Source organism: Spermophilus citellus (assembly GCF_964194105.1).
Source record: "Spermophilus citellus genome assembly, chromosome: 13".
NCBI lineage: Eukaryota > Metazoa > Chordata > Mammalia > Rodentia > Sciuridae > Spermophilus > Spermophilus citellus.
The window spans coordinates 58,306,846-58,321,046 of record NC_138193.1 but is presented as its reverse complement, the minus strand read 5'-3'; the positions used below and the strand labels follow the sequence as shown (position 1 = coordinate 58,321,046).

At 37.3% G+C, this 14,201-nt stretch overlaps 1 protein-coding gene across 1 annotated transcript in view; it reads left to right on the top strand.

Moving 5' to 3' along the window:
• Positions 1 to 14,201, top strand: part of ANTXR1 (ANTXR cell adhesion molecule 1) — a 225,371-nt gene that overhangs the window by 27,685 nt on the left and 183,485 nt on the right. The window contains exon 3 of the mRNA XM_081264451.1: positions 4,747 to 4,818. Within this exon, the coding sequence (XP_081120577.1) occupies positions 4,747 to 4,818 (72 nt within the window). The remainder of the gene's footprint in view (positions 1 to 4,746; positions 4,819 to 14,201) is intronic.

Sequence of the window (14,201 nt, the reverse complement as noted above, 5' to 3'; positions counted from 1 at the left end):
AAACGTGACTACCAAGTCTTGGACCAGGGACAATTTGTTTTGATCCATGCCATGTATTAGAGTAACTTTGGCTTAGTGTTGTCAGGAAGAGCCAGATTTAATTATAAAACCGAACTTTTTAATGTTTTTTCCTCTGTTGTTGAATAATGTATTCTTGTTAAAGGATCATGATGCATGGTGCATCATGAAGAAGAGTGGGCGCATTCTATCGGACTTGTATGTAGGGTGTATCAGGTGTAAAGTACTCATCTCAGTTTGCCCACAGCTTCCTGTTTTTCAAACCAAGAGTCTCCCTGGAACATGCCTTAGTCCTGGGTAAATTGTCATGGTTGCTTGCTCCAGCCATGTACCCTCTCAGGTACAATCCTCTGAGCATCCTCAACACTACTCTCCCAGACAGGTTTAAACCTGGTCAAGTTAAATATTGGGAGGGGAGGGTCCTCGAGATGCTGCTTTCTATTAAGTATGGTGCCCATGAGTCACACTTCACTCTCCCTGGTGCAGCCTCCAAGGGATAACACAAGTGACAGTTCTGCGGCTGTGTTCAAAGCAAGTCATTGAGGTCTTTGGTGAAACTGGTCTGATCATTGTAAATTCTTAACATGGTTCCACTTCCTGCAGTGTGGCCTCCATTGCTTCTCCCTGATATGAGAGACAATAGGGTTCTTTGAGTAAGATTCTTTATCTCAGAATACTGGGTATCCTTTGAGCCTAGGTAATGACAGACATGCTCCTCCCAAATTCAGTTATGGATCAACACGTACCTAACTGCCTAATTAGAAGGAATGGATTAGGAAGTGGCCTGTCCTCAATGCCAAAAATTGGAAGCTGCAGCAGGGGATCATTTAGACTCTGATGATTTGGGAAAAACAAATGCTAAAGGGAGGGATGGGAGTAAAAATACAGGGAAAAGAGAGAAGCAACATATGAGTGGTATTGCAAAATATGTAATAGGATCATTGGGACTTAGAATTGAGAAGGACAACTTCCCAATCTGTCTTAGGAGGCCTTCAGCAACCCCCATCTTGAATGGCTGTGGAGAGAAACCACTGCCTCTTGAAGCAAACAATCCAGGAGCTGGACAATTTCAGTTTTCAGAAAAGTCTTTTTGTCATTGAGCCAAAATGTCCTTTCCTGCACTCTCACCCATTGGTCCTTTGGAGTGTCTTAAAACACATCTGCCTCCAGACATTTGACAGTATGTGCTCTGCCTCCATTTTTTTTTTCTCATTTTCTGCTCCCTCTGAAGCAGAGAAGTCCAGTGGGACAGGCTTTGAGGTTAGGCAGATGTGGGTTTGAATCCAAGCTCCATTGTGCAACCATAGCAGTCTACTTACCTTAGCTGACCCCTGATTTCCATGTGGAGATTATCAAAAGAAACTGTGTGCAAACTTACTAACCCAGCACCTGGCTTAGAGTGGGCACACATCTCTCCTGCAGCTGTTCCAGACTCTTCACTATCTTAAAGTCCAAAGAGGGGGAAGGAAGGAGGGACTAATCCATTCCCCCTTGCTTTACAAATGAATAACTAAGGACCAGAGAAGTTGGTGTGACTTAATCTAGACCATGAGACACTTTCCTCTGGCTGGCTGTCACCTCTGTCCTCCTTGGTTATGGCCCCCTCAAAGTCTGACACTAAGGCATTACCATCATGGAAACCCCATAAGGCAGGGATGGTATTTTGTTGTCTGCTGGAGCCCAAGCGCCCATGACTGTGGCAGACCCAGTAGCATATACATGCTCAATCAGTATTTTCAATTAAGTGAATGAATGGATGATTTTTGTTTATTCATTTTAATGAATAGTCTAAGACATGGATACTGCATGGGGAAGATGCATTCATTAACAATGACTGACATCAATGGAATCCTTAATATTTCAAGTCCTTTTATTTATCTTGATCCTCACCCCCCCATCTTCTTAATAATGATTCTAATTCTGTACCACTTTCTTCAAAATGGGAATTCCCAAACTATACCTCGTACCCCTCACTATCAGAAAAGAGCCTTACCTCCTACTTCATTAAGGACCCAGAGAGGAGTAAATGGAATGATGACCTCAAGTTCCAATCTTACTCCTTAGAAGATGCTTGCACGTCTTTCCCATCAGTGCCTGAGAGCCAAGCAACTCCTTGTGGACAATCTTTCCATTTTGTTCCTACTTGATACCATTATCTCTAGTCTCCTGGGGTCTTTGTTTCACTCTTATATCTTCCTCTACTTTTCCATGGCTCCTTCCTCACAGTCTACAGGCATATACTAACCTTTCTTGCTTCTTGTTCCCCAAAAATCAATGACAACAAATCTCCTGATCAGCCCTTCAGTGTTGGCGTTGGTCCTATATTTGGCTCATCTTCATTCTCACTGTAGAAATTGTCTCTGAACAACTTTGCCCACATCACAACAGTGTCCCAATAACTCCCAAAGTTAAATTGTCTCCAGCCTAGACTCATACACCAGTTGTATCCAAGACATCAAATCCATCCTTTCCAGAGCCAAACTCGGTAGTAGCGAAGGCAGTATAATAGAGTAGTTAAGAGCCCAAATTCTAGAATCAGAACTTCCAAGCCCCAGCTCCACCATTCACCCACTGTGGAACCTGAGGAAAATAGTTTTTAATCTTTCAGAGCCTCAGTTTCCCTTTATGGAAATGATGAATAACAATAGTGCCAATCCCATAAAGTTGTTCCAAGATTAATGAGATCATACAGCCAAATCATGATAGTGTGTGGCAAATAGTCAGAACTTGTTGAGGATGGCCCTATTATAATACTACCATCATCATGATTATAATTATCATTTATAACATGGTGTCCTGCTGCCCAACCAATGGTGAGGTGGTAGCAGGTAGCACAGGATCATGGCAGAGAACTGAAGTTGGTTTCGAGAGACCAGTATTCAATTCACCAGGTACTACTTAGGCTCCTACCAAGCACTAAACACCATGCTAAGGGTTTCTAGTGATGTGTCAGATATGTAGAAATAATGTAGACTCTATCCTGGAAACAGTAGGAACCATTAGAGTTTTATAGTAGATAGGTGACAAGATCTGGAAAATAATTGGGAGAGAAGTGTGAAGTATTAATCAGAACAATGAATGATGCTAAGCAAGGACATGGGCTATGAAGGAACTGCAATGGTCAGGTGATTGAGGCCAAGGTCCTAAGCTAAGAAAAGGAAAAACCACAGGCTTGAGAAATGTTTTGGAAAGTGGAAACTCTTAGCACCAGATCAGGTGTGGGAGGCAATTGTCTAGTGAAGACATAGTTTGATGTTCTTCTGGATGAACTATTTGGTCACCCAGAGGGAGTCCACAGGATGGAATTGCTTTGCCAAACCCTCTACAGTCTGGAATTCTTGCAGAGTAGGAAGTATGTTTGGTCTTCAGCTGAGAGTTGTTCTGTCTCCCAGAGTGTGAATTTTACATTGACAATGCTCCTGAACATTGCCATATAAAAACAATGTCGATTTGTTCATTAAGAATGACACCTATGGGAGACTGAGGCAGGAGGATCACAAGTTCGAGGCCAGCCTCAGCAACTCAGTGAAGCCTTAAGCAACTTAGTGAAAACCTGTCTCTAAATAAAATACAAAATATGGCTGGAGATGTGGCTCAGTGGTCAAATGCCCCTGAGTTCAATCCCTGTAACCCCCCTAAAAATCAAAATAAAATGGACTGGGCTAGGTGTCCATCAACAGATGAATTGATAAAGAAAATGTAGCATTTCACAGTGAAGTTTTATTCAGCCACAAGGAAAAATGAAATTATGTCATTTGCAAGAAAATGGATAGAACTAGAGACCATTATGTTAAGCGAAATAACCCACACCCAGAAGGTTAAAGGTCATATATGTGGAAGCTAAAGAGGAAAAAGGAAAGAAAGATAGTGGCAGATCTCATGAAAATCAAAAGGAGATCAGTGAAGGAAAGGGTCCGAGGGGTGGGAGGTGGGAAGTGCTGGGAGGTGATATTGACCAAATTATGTTGTTATTTTTGTATTGTGTGCATGTATTAATATGTAACAACAAATCCCATCACTATGTATAGCTATAATGCAACCAACTAAAAATGTGGGAAAAATTAAAAATAAAAAGGATGGGAGATGTAGCTCAGTGTTGAAGTGACCCTAGGTTCAATCCCCAGTACCAAAAAGGAAAAAAAGAACAAGAGAATGAGACATACCAAGTGGAAGAGAGAGAGTCTGCAGCCAGTCAATTCATTCTCTCCTTATGAGATAACCTCCTTGGGAGACTAAAGAGAAATTAAAAGTTGGTGATGATGTCACTTTTAGATCAAAGGAAGGTCACCATCTGAGGTTAACAGATGGTGGCATCAAGCAGCTACAATCTGAGACAGTCTCTTCATTACAGGATCCACCAGGCTACTGTGGGGACACGGTCAGACTTTGTCTGCCAGAATTTCTGAACCTGTCGACACCTCGCAGACCAGTCTCCCAGGGCCATGCTTCAGACAGCCCAGGGTAGTGATGGACTTTGTCTTTTTTTTCTTGTAATCCATTCACTGAGCAATAGTGTCCAATCAGAAGTGGCTTCCAGAAATACACAGCAGGTCACCACCTCTTTGGTTTGTTCACAGCTTCAAGATGAGTGCTGGTTAAATGCTTGTAGGTCCTCAGCTCTGGCAGCCATGATTCAAAGAGAAGAACTGGTCGGAAACCTTGATGGGAAGGAAGGGTATGCTATGGTTTTTTTCTCTCTCCCTTAATGGAATTTCTTTCCCTTTCCAGCCCCCAGCTAAGAATGTCTTTCATTGTCTTCTCTACTCGAGGAACAACCTTAATGAAACTAACAGAGGACAGGTAAGAATCCTTCTCGGCTCTGTCTTTAGAAACCCCATGTTCCTAAGTAGCACTAGGGTTTGTACTCTGGTGCCTTAGCCTGTTGATCATTTTAATCTAACGGCTCTCTCTCTCATTTTAACTGAAGCCTTGAACTTTGTATCTGGATCCTTCTGCTATTTTACTCTCTTGTGGTTTTTGACAGAATTTTTTAATGTTGAAATTTTATCAGTGACTAAATTATATTAAGATAAATATTACGTTTGGTAATTCAGTTTGCTAACTTGGAGCAAAATGTTAGCAAACCGAATTCTTGGGAGGCTATATTTCCTTTAATTTGTTTTTTGGATTAGGGTTTCAGAGATATGATGAGTGTACCATAAGAGAAGCAAGAGCTTGAAATATTATCATAGGTAATTTCCAAGGAAGAGAATGGAAAGGGAGGGTTTATGATACTAAAAAAATAAAAGAAAATTTGAATCGGGTAAGGAAAAAAATGTTCACATAAAAGGAGTAGTTAGACCCAGCTTAAAAAAATACTCTTGGATTTAACCACATTTTACTTAAAGATGAAGACTAACAATAGCAAGGACAAGTCATTTTTTGATAGTTAGGATGGTATATTGGAGAGGAGAGAGAATAACTTTATTACACTAATGACACTACACAAGTTTTAAAAAGTGATAAAATCCATATGAGGAGGCACTGTTGGGGACACTTGTGGGATTATTGGAAGATTTTTATGTGTACAAATAGGAAAAAAAGGAAAGGAAGAAGGGCAAGTGTTTCAGTTCATGTTTTGTTGCTATTAACAAAATACCTGGGGCTGGGGTTGTGGCTTAGTGGTAGAGCACTTGCCTAGCATGTGTGAGGCACTGAGTTTGATTTTCAGCACCACATATAAACAAATGACTAAAATAAAGGTCCATGGGGCTGGGGATGTGGCTCAAGCGGTAGCACGCTTGCCTGGCATGCGTGCAGCCCAGGTTCGATCCTCAGCACCACATACAAACAAAGATGTTGTGTCCGCCGAAAACTAAAAAATATTTTTTAAAGAAATTCTCTCTCTCTCTAAAATAAAGGTCCATCAACAGTAAATAAATAAATAAATAAATAAGAATACCTGAGGCTGGGTACTTATAGAGAAAAGTTGTTTCTTTCATTCACATTTCTGGAGATTCAAGAACGTGGCACGAGTATCTGCTCAGCCCTGGGGAGGGCCTTCTGTCTACATCTAACATGATTGATGGCATCATAGTGGGAGTATATTCAAGAAGGAGAGATCACAAGATGAGATGGGAAGCCAGAGACAGTTGGGGGCCAAGCTGACTCTTCTATAATGACTTACTCATGCAGGAGCCAACCTAAGTCCTGCAAGAGCCTCTTTAATCTCTTCCAAGGGGGGGGGCACCCCCATTGACCTAATTACCTTCCACTAGACCCTCCTCCCCACATTGCCCTGCTGAGGACCAAGCTTCAGCAAGACACACTCAAACCATTTCCAAACCATGGCAGAAAGTAGAGGGAGAGCAGGAAAACTTTCTGCTACCACATTCTTACAGAAATGAGGACAGAGTTTACAGGGTGGAGTCAGATTTTGGGCTCAGATCAGCAGATCTAAGCTAGTTCCCACTTTTCTCCATGCCTTTGTTTCCCATCTAGACGTTTTCAAATTCTGTTCCTTCTTATATGCATGCATGCTATTGCAATACGCAGAAACCCTGTTTTTAAAAGGCTCCACATTCTTTCTGGTTTATCCTGCAGCCTTCTGTTAAACAGAGAATCAAAAACGCAAGTAGCCTGCATGGCTTTCCTTTAGGATTGGCCAAGGATTTTGAAAAGCTGAATGTCTCTAGCCATCTGAAAGATTCCCAAGTCTTACTCGGTGTTTCTATGATGCCTTTAGTCATAAAGGTATGCAGGGATGTCTTTGATTCAGAGATGGGGAACTAAACACAGAAAAGACCTGGTTGATCCTGCCAGTAGCCTCTGCTTGTCTCAAGGTGGAGCATTTGTGTTTGAGTACACTCACTTGGTACAGAGAACTACGAATGGCTCTTTAAATCAGCTGTCACTGCTTTAGTTGCCCACTCCTCTCCTACTTGGATAATTGGTAATTCTAAAGCTAATACTTGCCAATGGGGGCTGACCTTCCTTGCAAGGGGATATCCATATTTATCAGGTCAAAACCATAATAGATCTCATTTGTTCTTCACACTCGGCTCCAACCCAGGGCATCGCAGTGTAGCTTCAGGCTGACTGCTGTTCCATGTATATATATGCCTTTGGCAGAGAGAGAGCAAGCTCCTGGATCATTTGTATGCTCCTGCTTATAGCCTCTGGGAACCTGGGAATCATCACAAGGGGGTTAGGGATTTATAAACACTATTAGAATGCCTGGGCTTTCTGATCCATTTTGGCTTGTTGTGTTTGTTGAAATTTGTCATCCTCTGAATTTTTTTTTTTACCTTAATGTCACAACTGCATGTTTCCTGTGCCAAAGAGATGCAGAGTTTCGAATCTGTACTTTGCTAGAAACAGTATTTAATACAGGCCAAATGCACACCCAACAACAGCCAGGGATTCCTTGTTAAAGACTGAGCTTCACATGGCCACTGCTTGGCTTGACTGTGGCTCAGCAGGCAGAACCCAGGGAGGTTCACTGGTGCTCATCCAACCTTATCAACCTAGAAGTGTGGGCAAGAGAGCTCTCTAAAATGCCTTCTTAGGAGACTGTCCAAAAGAATGAGGCTTTCCAGGCTATTACTGTCTGTGATTTACATGACTCACAGTGTCTTAGTTGGGCACTGAAATCTGTACATTTTTCTGTATATTTCATTTGATCTTCACTGTGTCTCCATAAGACAATAAAAGATTCACTTAATCTGTGTAATCTTTGAAGAAACTTAAGAGATATTTTAAAAACTTGTTTAAATATAATACGTGAATTAGCCAAGACTCATTTCAACAAGAGTAAAAGATCTGGGATAAATTAAAAGAAATAATATCCAAGATGTATTTGCATACAATTCTAGGGATCAAATATGCATAGTGGGGGCAGGATTGTGGCTCAGTGGCAGAGCACTTGCCTAGCATGTGTGAGGCACTGGGTTTGATCCCCAGCACCACGTTAAAAAAATAATAACAACAAATAAAATAAAGTTATTAAAAAAATACATGCATAGTGGAAAACTATGGGAAAGTTGAATAGATTGAAAAATGAATGTAGTGTGTTAAAATGTAGTAAACAAACTATAATTAAAATAATGATACCATTTGTGATATCTGCCTAAGCACTTTATGCATCATTTCTTATAATTTCTGATAATGACTGTTGGTCATTCGAATCATAGTTTTATATAAAATATAGTTTTTCTCTGCTTTTAAGATTTCTTCTTTATCTTTAGTTCTCAGCAATTTGATTAGGATGTGTCATGGCATGATTTTTGAGTTTATCCAGTTTTGGCTTGCTGAGCTTCTTGGATCTATAAACTTGTATTTTTCCTCCAATTTGGGAAGTTTGCAGCCATTACTTTTCAAGTATTTCTTCTATATTAATCATTTTTTCCCCTCTTCCTGGATCCTCAATGACTCAAAAAATGTTAGACCTTTAGATTTGGTTCCACATGCTCCTGAAATTCTGTTCATTTCTTCTTTCTATTTTTTTTTTCTGTTCATCAAATTGGGTAATTTCTGATGACCAATCTTCAAGTTCACTCTTTCCTCTGTCATCTTCCTCCAGCTATTGAGCCCACCAACTTAATTTTTTTTGTTACAGATATTTTGTTTTTTCAGTTCCAAAATTTACATTTGGTTCTTTTTGAAGATTTTATTTCTTGGCTAGAAAATTTCAATCTTTCTGTTTATTTCAAGTGTGTGTACTGTGATCTCATGGAATACAGTTTTAAAGTCTGTGTTATAATTCCATCAAATTATCTTTTCTCTTTTAAAAATTCTTTTCTCTTGAGAGTTGATCATATTTTCTAGGTGTTTTGTATGTTGAGTATAATTTTAGAGTATAACCCGAAATTTTTGAATTTCATGTTGTTTAGATTTGGGATCCTGTTCAAATCCTCTGGAAAATGTTATTTTTTTTTTTTTTCTGACGTATGCAATCATACTGGTTAGGTTCAGACCACAAATTCTATCTCTTCGGTGGCTGCTGGTTTCAATGTTTTCAGCTCAATTTTCAAAGACTCTACTGAACTCTTGGATCTGTCCAGAGTCTAAAACTGTTCATGTGCAGTGGGGGGCAAGAGCCTGGGACTAAAATAGCTTTGAATTGGGGGATCCCTGTCAACTCACCCTCCGTAGGATCCTTCCGCACATTAATTGGCCCATGGGAACTTCTTTTCCAAATCCTCTAGCAAGAAAGACCTGGTTTCTGTTGGAGTCTTGGCTACCTACACTGAACATATAGTTCTCCACGGAGGCTTCCTTGGGAAAGACAGGAATAAAAAAAGAGAAAAATGGAAATTTTCTCCACATAAGGGGCCCGTTTCCAGGGGTTCCCAGGAATTTGAGGATTTTCCTTGCCTAAAAAGGCTACATCTCAGCCACTGCCATGTGACTAAGACCCACCTTCCGGTTAAGACCATAAGAGAAAAGAGGAAAACACTATGGAACTCACCTTCATTTCTCCAGGTTTTAATGACTTCCCCAATTCACCAGCCTTGTGAACTTTTTGAAGTCTTTCCGTGGTTGTTTTTTATTTTGACCAATGGTTTTTTGGTAGTCAGTCAGAGACATAGGCAAGTAACAAGCACACTGTATTCATTGCACATTGAGGTTCAATGAATTTAGATAACTTGCTGAGGCTAAAGAACTAGTAAATGGCAGAACTAGTATCCTGATTTCTGGGTTCTAAATTGGTCCAGTTCATGCACTTTGATTCATATCATGCTGCTCTTCCAAGATTTTTTAGCTTCCTCAGTTTAAACAATTGACAAATGGTAACAAAATGTGTAGGTCACTTAATTAGCATAAGAGTAGATAATGATAATTTATGCACTAGTAGAATAAAAGAGTATAGTGTTAGCGTCTTCATATGATTCCCTGAAAACTCCAAGAATAGTCTTATATTTGACATTAACCGAAATACTTTAAATGTTTAATCATTTGGAAATGAGAACATATCCAGGAAGTCCAATAATCTATTTAAAAGAAATCAGGAATAAAAGGTAATACTGAGGAATGATAGTGATCAAATTACATTGTTATAGCATGAGCATGTACAAACATGTAACCACAAGTCTCACCATTATGTATAATTATAATGTATCAATAAAAACTATGGGCAGAAAAATGAAACCATGTGTACTTTGTCGTATTAACATGGTTGTAATTTTTTCTTTTATCTACTAAAACAGTGAAATTCATTAAAAATATTTTAAAATATTGGATTATTCTTATATTTCTGTCTATACTTGGTTATGATATAGTCGTTCATGCATATCTGAATTCAGTTTTCTATATATTATTCAGAAACTTTATAAGTTTTAATCATAATTGAGATTGTGTTGCATTTAATATCTTTTTAGGTATTCTTAATTTGTTTTCATTTAAATCATTACTTTTTTAAGAATTTATTTATTATATAAGGTACAAGGCCAACATCCAACTTTTACCCCCAAGTGATTTGCCAGTTTTTCCAACACCATTGTGGAATAGTTTTTACCATTTATTTTACTAAAAAATTAAACTCTTTGATAGATTTAGGTCCATTGGTAGGTTTTCTATTCTATTGCTATTCTGTTCTTTTTCTGTTTCTCTACTCAGATCACATTGTTTTGATTAGTTTTAACATCTGGAGGGCCAGTTTCTTCTCAATTCTAATATTGGGCAAAAATCTCCTTGGTCTTTAGTGGATTTTTCCAACCATGTGCATTTTAAATACTTTTTTATGTTCCAAAATGTCCTTGGGATTTTTATTTGAATTGTACGAAAAGTACAGATTAATCTCAGCCACAATGACTCTGCACTTTTATTATACCTGCTTATTCTCTTATTTCAGGACATACCCCTTTTTCTTTTGTGCCCCTCAGTCTGGTTTTGTTCTGAAGGTCAATTTCATATAATGGTTGTTAACTTTATTCCCAGGCATTTAAAAGTTTTGCTTCCATTGTGAATGGAATATTTTTCTGCTTTATTTTCTGGATTGTTCACTAGAGCAGTGAACTCACATTGTGTGGTCCATGGGCTTCTATTAAATTCTATACAGTGATTTACTGAAATAATCATGTCACTGGGTTTCTATGGAGAGAGAATGTGGTTTGTATCAGAAGCAGCCGGTGACAACACCATCCCAGAAAAAGCTTAAGAAATACTGGGGGAAATGATTGGTTTTATAGGTATATAAATGTTTCTTGTCCCACTGTTTTAATAAAACATTTCATGAATTCGGATACTTATCCTAATTACCTAATGATTTGTTTCTAAAATTTATTCTTTGTTTCTGTTTTGTGTACTTTTAGAAATTCTATGATTTATTATTTTATTCTTCTGCTATTAATAATTCCTTCCTTGTGCTTCTTATAGTTTTTCTTATATTTTTGAGATGGGATTTTGTTCATTATATTTTCTTCTTTATTAATAATCAAAGCTATATATGATTACAAATTATACGTTAGATCTGAACGTGGTTGTTGAATCTCACCTGTCCTGAAATGTCCTGTTCTTATTGTTGTTAATTTCTAAATAGTTTGCATTCAGAATATTCTCCTTGATTTAGAATGATTTAGGAAGGTGTTTCACCATTTCCAAGTAATTTTTGTTTATTCTTTTCTCAATTTCTAGAATCATTGAATTTCTTCAGAGAATATGGTTTGGGTCATTTTAGGTTTTTTTATTTATTAGTTTTTATTGATAAATTATTAAATGACCAAATTTTATCTGTCATCCAGAGATGTTAGAAATAATAAATATTTATGCCCTGATGAGTAGAAAGTTTCATATAAGAAATATATTAAATTTTCAGATATTTTATATTTTTATTTATGTGATCCATGAAGGTAGACATTTTAAAGTTTTCTACCATGACTATTTAATTTGAATTTCCAACATAATGCTTTATTATTTACACCATATTATTTAGCTCATTTTTATTAGGGAGTGTACTTTTTTTTTTTTTTTGTACTGGGGATTGAACTCAGGGCCACTCGACCACTGAGCCACATCCCTAGCCCTATTTTGTATTTTATTTAGAGACAGGGTATCACTGAGTTGCTTAGCACCTCACTTTTTGCTGAGGCTGGCTTTGATCCTCCTGCCTCAGCCTCCTGAGCCACTGCTGAGATTATAGGCATGTGCCACCATGCCTGGATGGAGTATACTTTTAAAGAATATAAAATAATCTTTTGTCACCTTTTATTAAATTTAAATTTTGTTTATATTTTTATATGCATTGATGTATTCATTTTCAACCCTTCTTTGCTATTTTGTCTAATTTTCCAGTGACTTGAAAGGTATAATTTCATTTTCATTCTAATAATGTTTTTTTGCCTTTATAATAGCAAAATTAAATAATATTCTTAGATTGTCCTTGCTGATTTTTAAATAAATATTTGTATTATATTTTGCAAGAATATCAAAAATTAAACTTGTAAGATTTATTGATTTCATTCAATATATATGAACCATACATACACACTTTCTTCCTTTCCAGTGCTTAAAGTTTTTATTATTGTCTTTAAATTTTTCACTTTGCTGAGTCTTTTTTTAGGTTAGACTTTTCTGAAAGTACATGAATATTGAGGTGTCTGTGTCCCTATTTGTCTGAAAATTTCTGTTTTTTCACCTACAGGTAAATATTTTAATTATATATAAAATTCTCATATCTTGATGATCATTGTCTATGTTTCCTAAAGGTAAAGACCCATTATCAGCTCTGCATGTGGCAGAGAAATGAGAGGTGCCAATTTAATATCATTCTTCATCTGTAGCTTTATTTCTCTTCTTGATGCTTGTAGAACTTTTTTTCTTTGTCTTGGATATCTTTAAAAAAGTGTCTACAGAATATATCTAAGAACAAGACCTTCTTTTAATTTTATATAGCACTTTGTATAGTATGTAAGCCATTCTATCCAGATGCCTAAATTTCTTCAGCTTACAACATTTTTATTCTGTTATTTATCATTACTGTTCTTCTGTCTTTTCATTGAATTTTTAATCTAACCAAGATCTCTTTTATAGTCTAATTTTTAATCTATCATTTTCCCTCTAAGTTCAGGGTATAGAATTCTTCCTGGTTCTCTAATTTATTAATTTGAATTGTTTCTTTTCTTTTTTTCTTTTGTTCTTATAGTACTTGACTTTTCATCACTTTGCATTTTCAACTGATAAATATCCTTCACCTCTACAAATACTTTCTTCCTCCTTAGTTTTTCCCTGTGTGTGTGACCTTGCTCTTGTTTTAGAAATGGAATGTCTTCATCATAAATATGAATTAGAATTCGTTTGTATCCCTCTGTTTCTCACATGAGTTTATTTCAAAGAAATTTTTTTTTTCTCAAATTCCTAAATTGAGTCTTTCTGCCGAGTTTCTGAGACTTTTCCCAAAGAAAGGAACCATTGGGGCTTTTCAGTACCAGGACTTAGGGTGGCTTATGTGAGATTCTCTGCAAGTTCATGATTGAAAATGTTATGATCTCAGGCGAAAAACAATGGGTAAATTTAGAGGTAGTGTAATTTTTTCTTAGAGACCCAGCAGTTTTTCCAAAGTAAAGAAATGGAACCCAGACGAAGAGGGTCAGATACAGGCATTGGATCCCTCTGGAGAACTCCCTTCTCCTGACCTGGAATTCCAGGGTAGGGTGTCTTTCCCTCACTCTGATCTCAGCAGTTCTGTTTGTGCAGTGACTGTGACACCCCTGCCTATCTGCCAGCAGTGAAAAAAAAAAAAAAAAACAAAAAACATTTTCTTGATTGCCCTAGATTTTTTTTTTATCTACACAATTTGGAAAGAGAAGTGAGAGTTAAAATGGGTAAACCAAGATCACTATCTTTGACTGGAAATGTCTTTCTTCCAAACTTTACAAGATTAAAAAACAAAGCATAACAAAACAACCATGTGCCAAAGAATTACTTTATTTTACCCAGCCCACTGACCTCACTTTACCGCTGAGAAAAATGATTCCCGAAGAGATTGAACAAATTTGCCCCAATTCATTCATATTCTCAGAGACAGCCCAGGATTTTGCTTTATTCAAAAAATTTAAAACATTAAACCCAGTGATTTTCCATCATTTACCATAGCTACCTGGTACACATTGCTTTTATATACAGGTATATGCATGTGCACATACATATGCATAGGTGTGTAGCCATATATAATCTTTTATTAAGGGCTTACTATGTACCAATAACCTGGAATATTTTCCTCATCTATAATAATGAAAAATAATTAT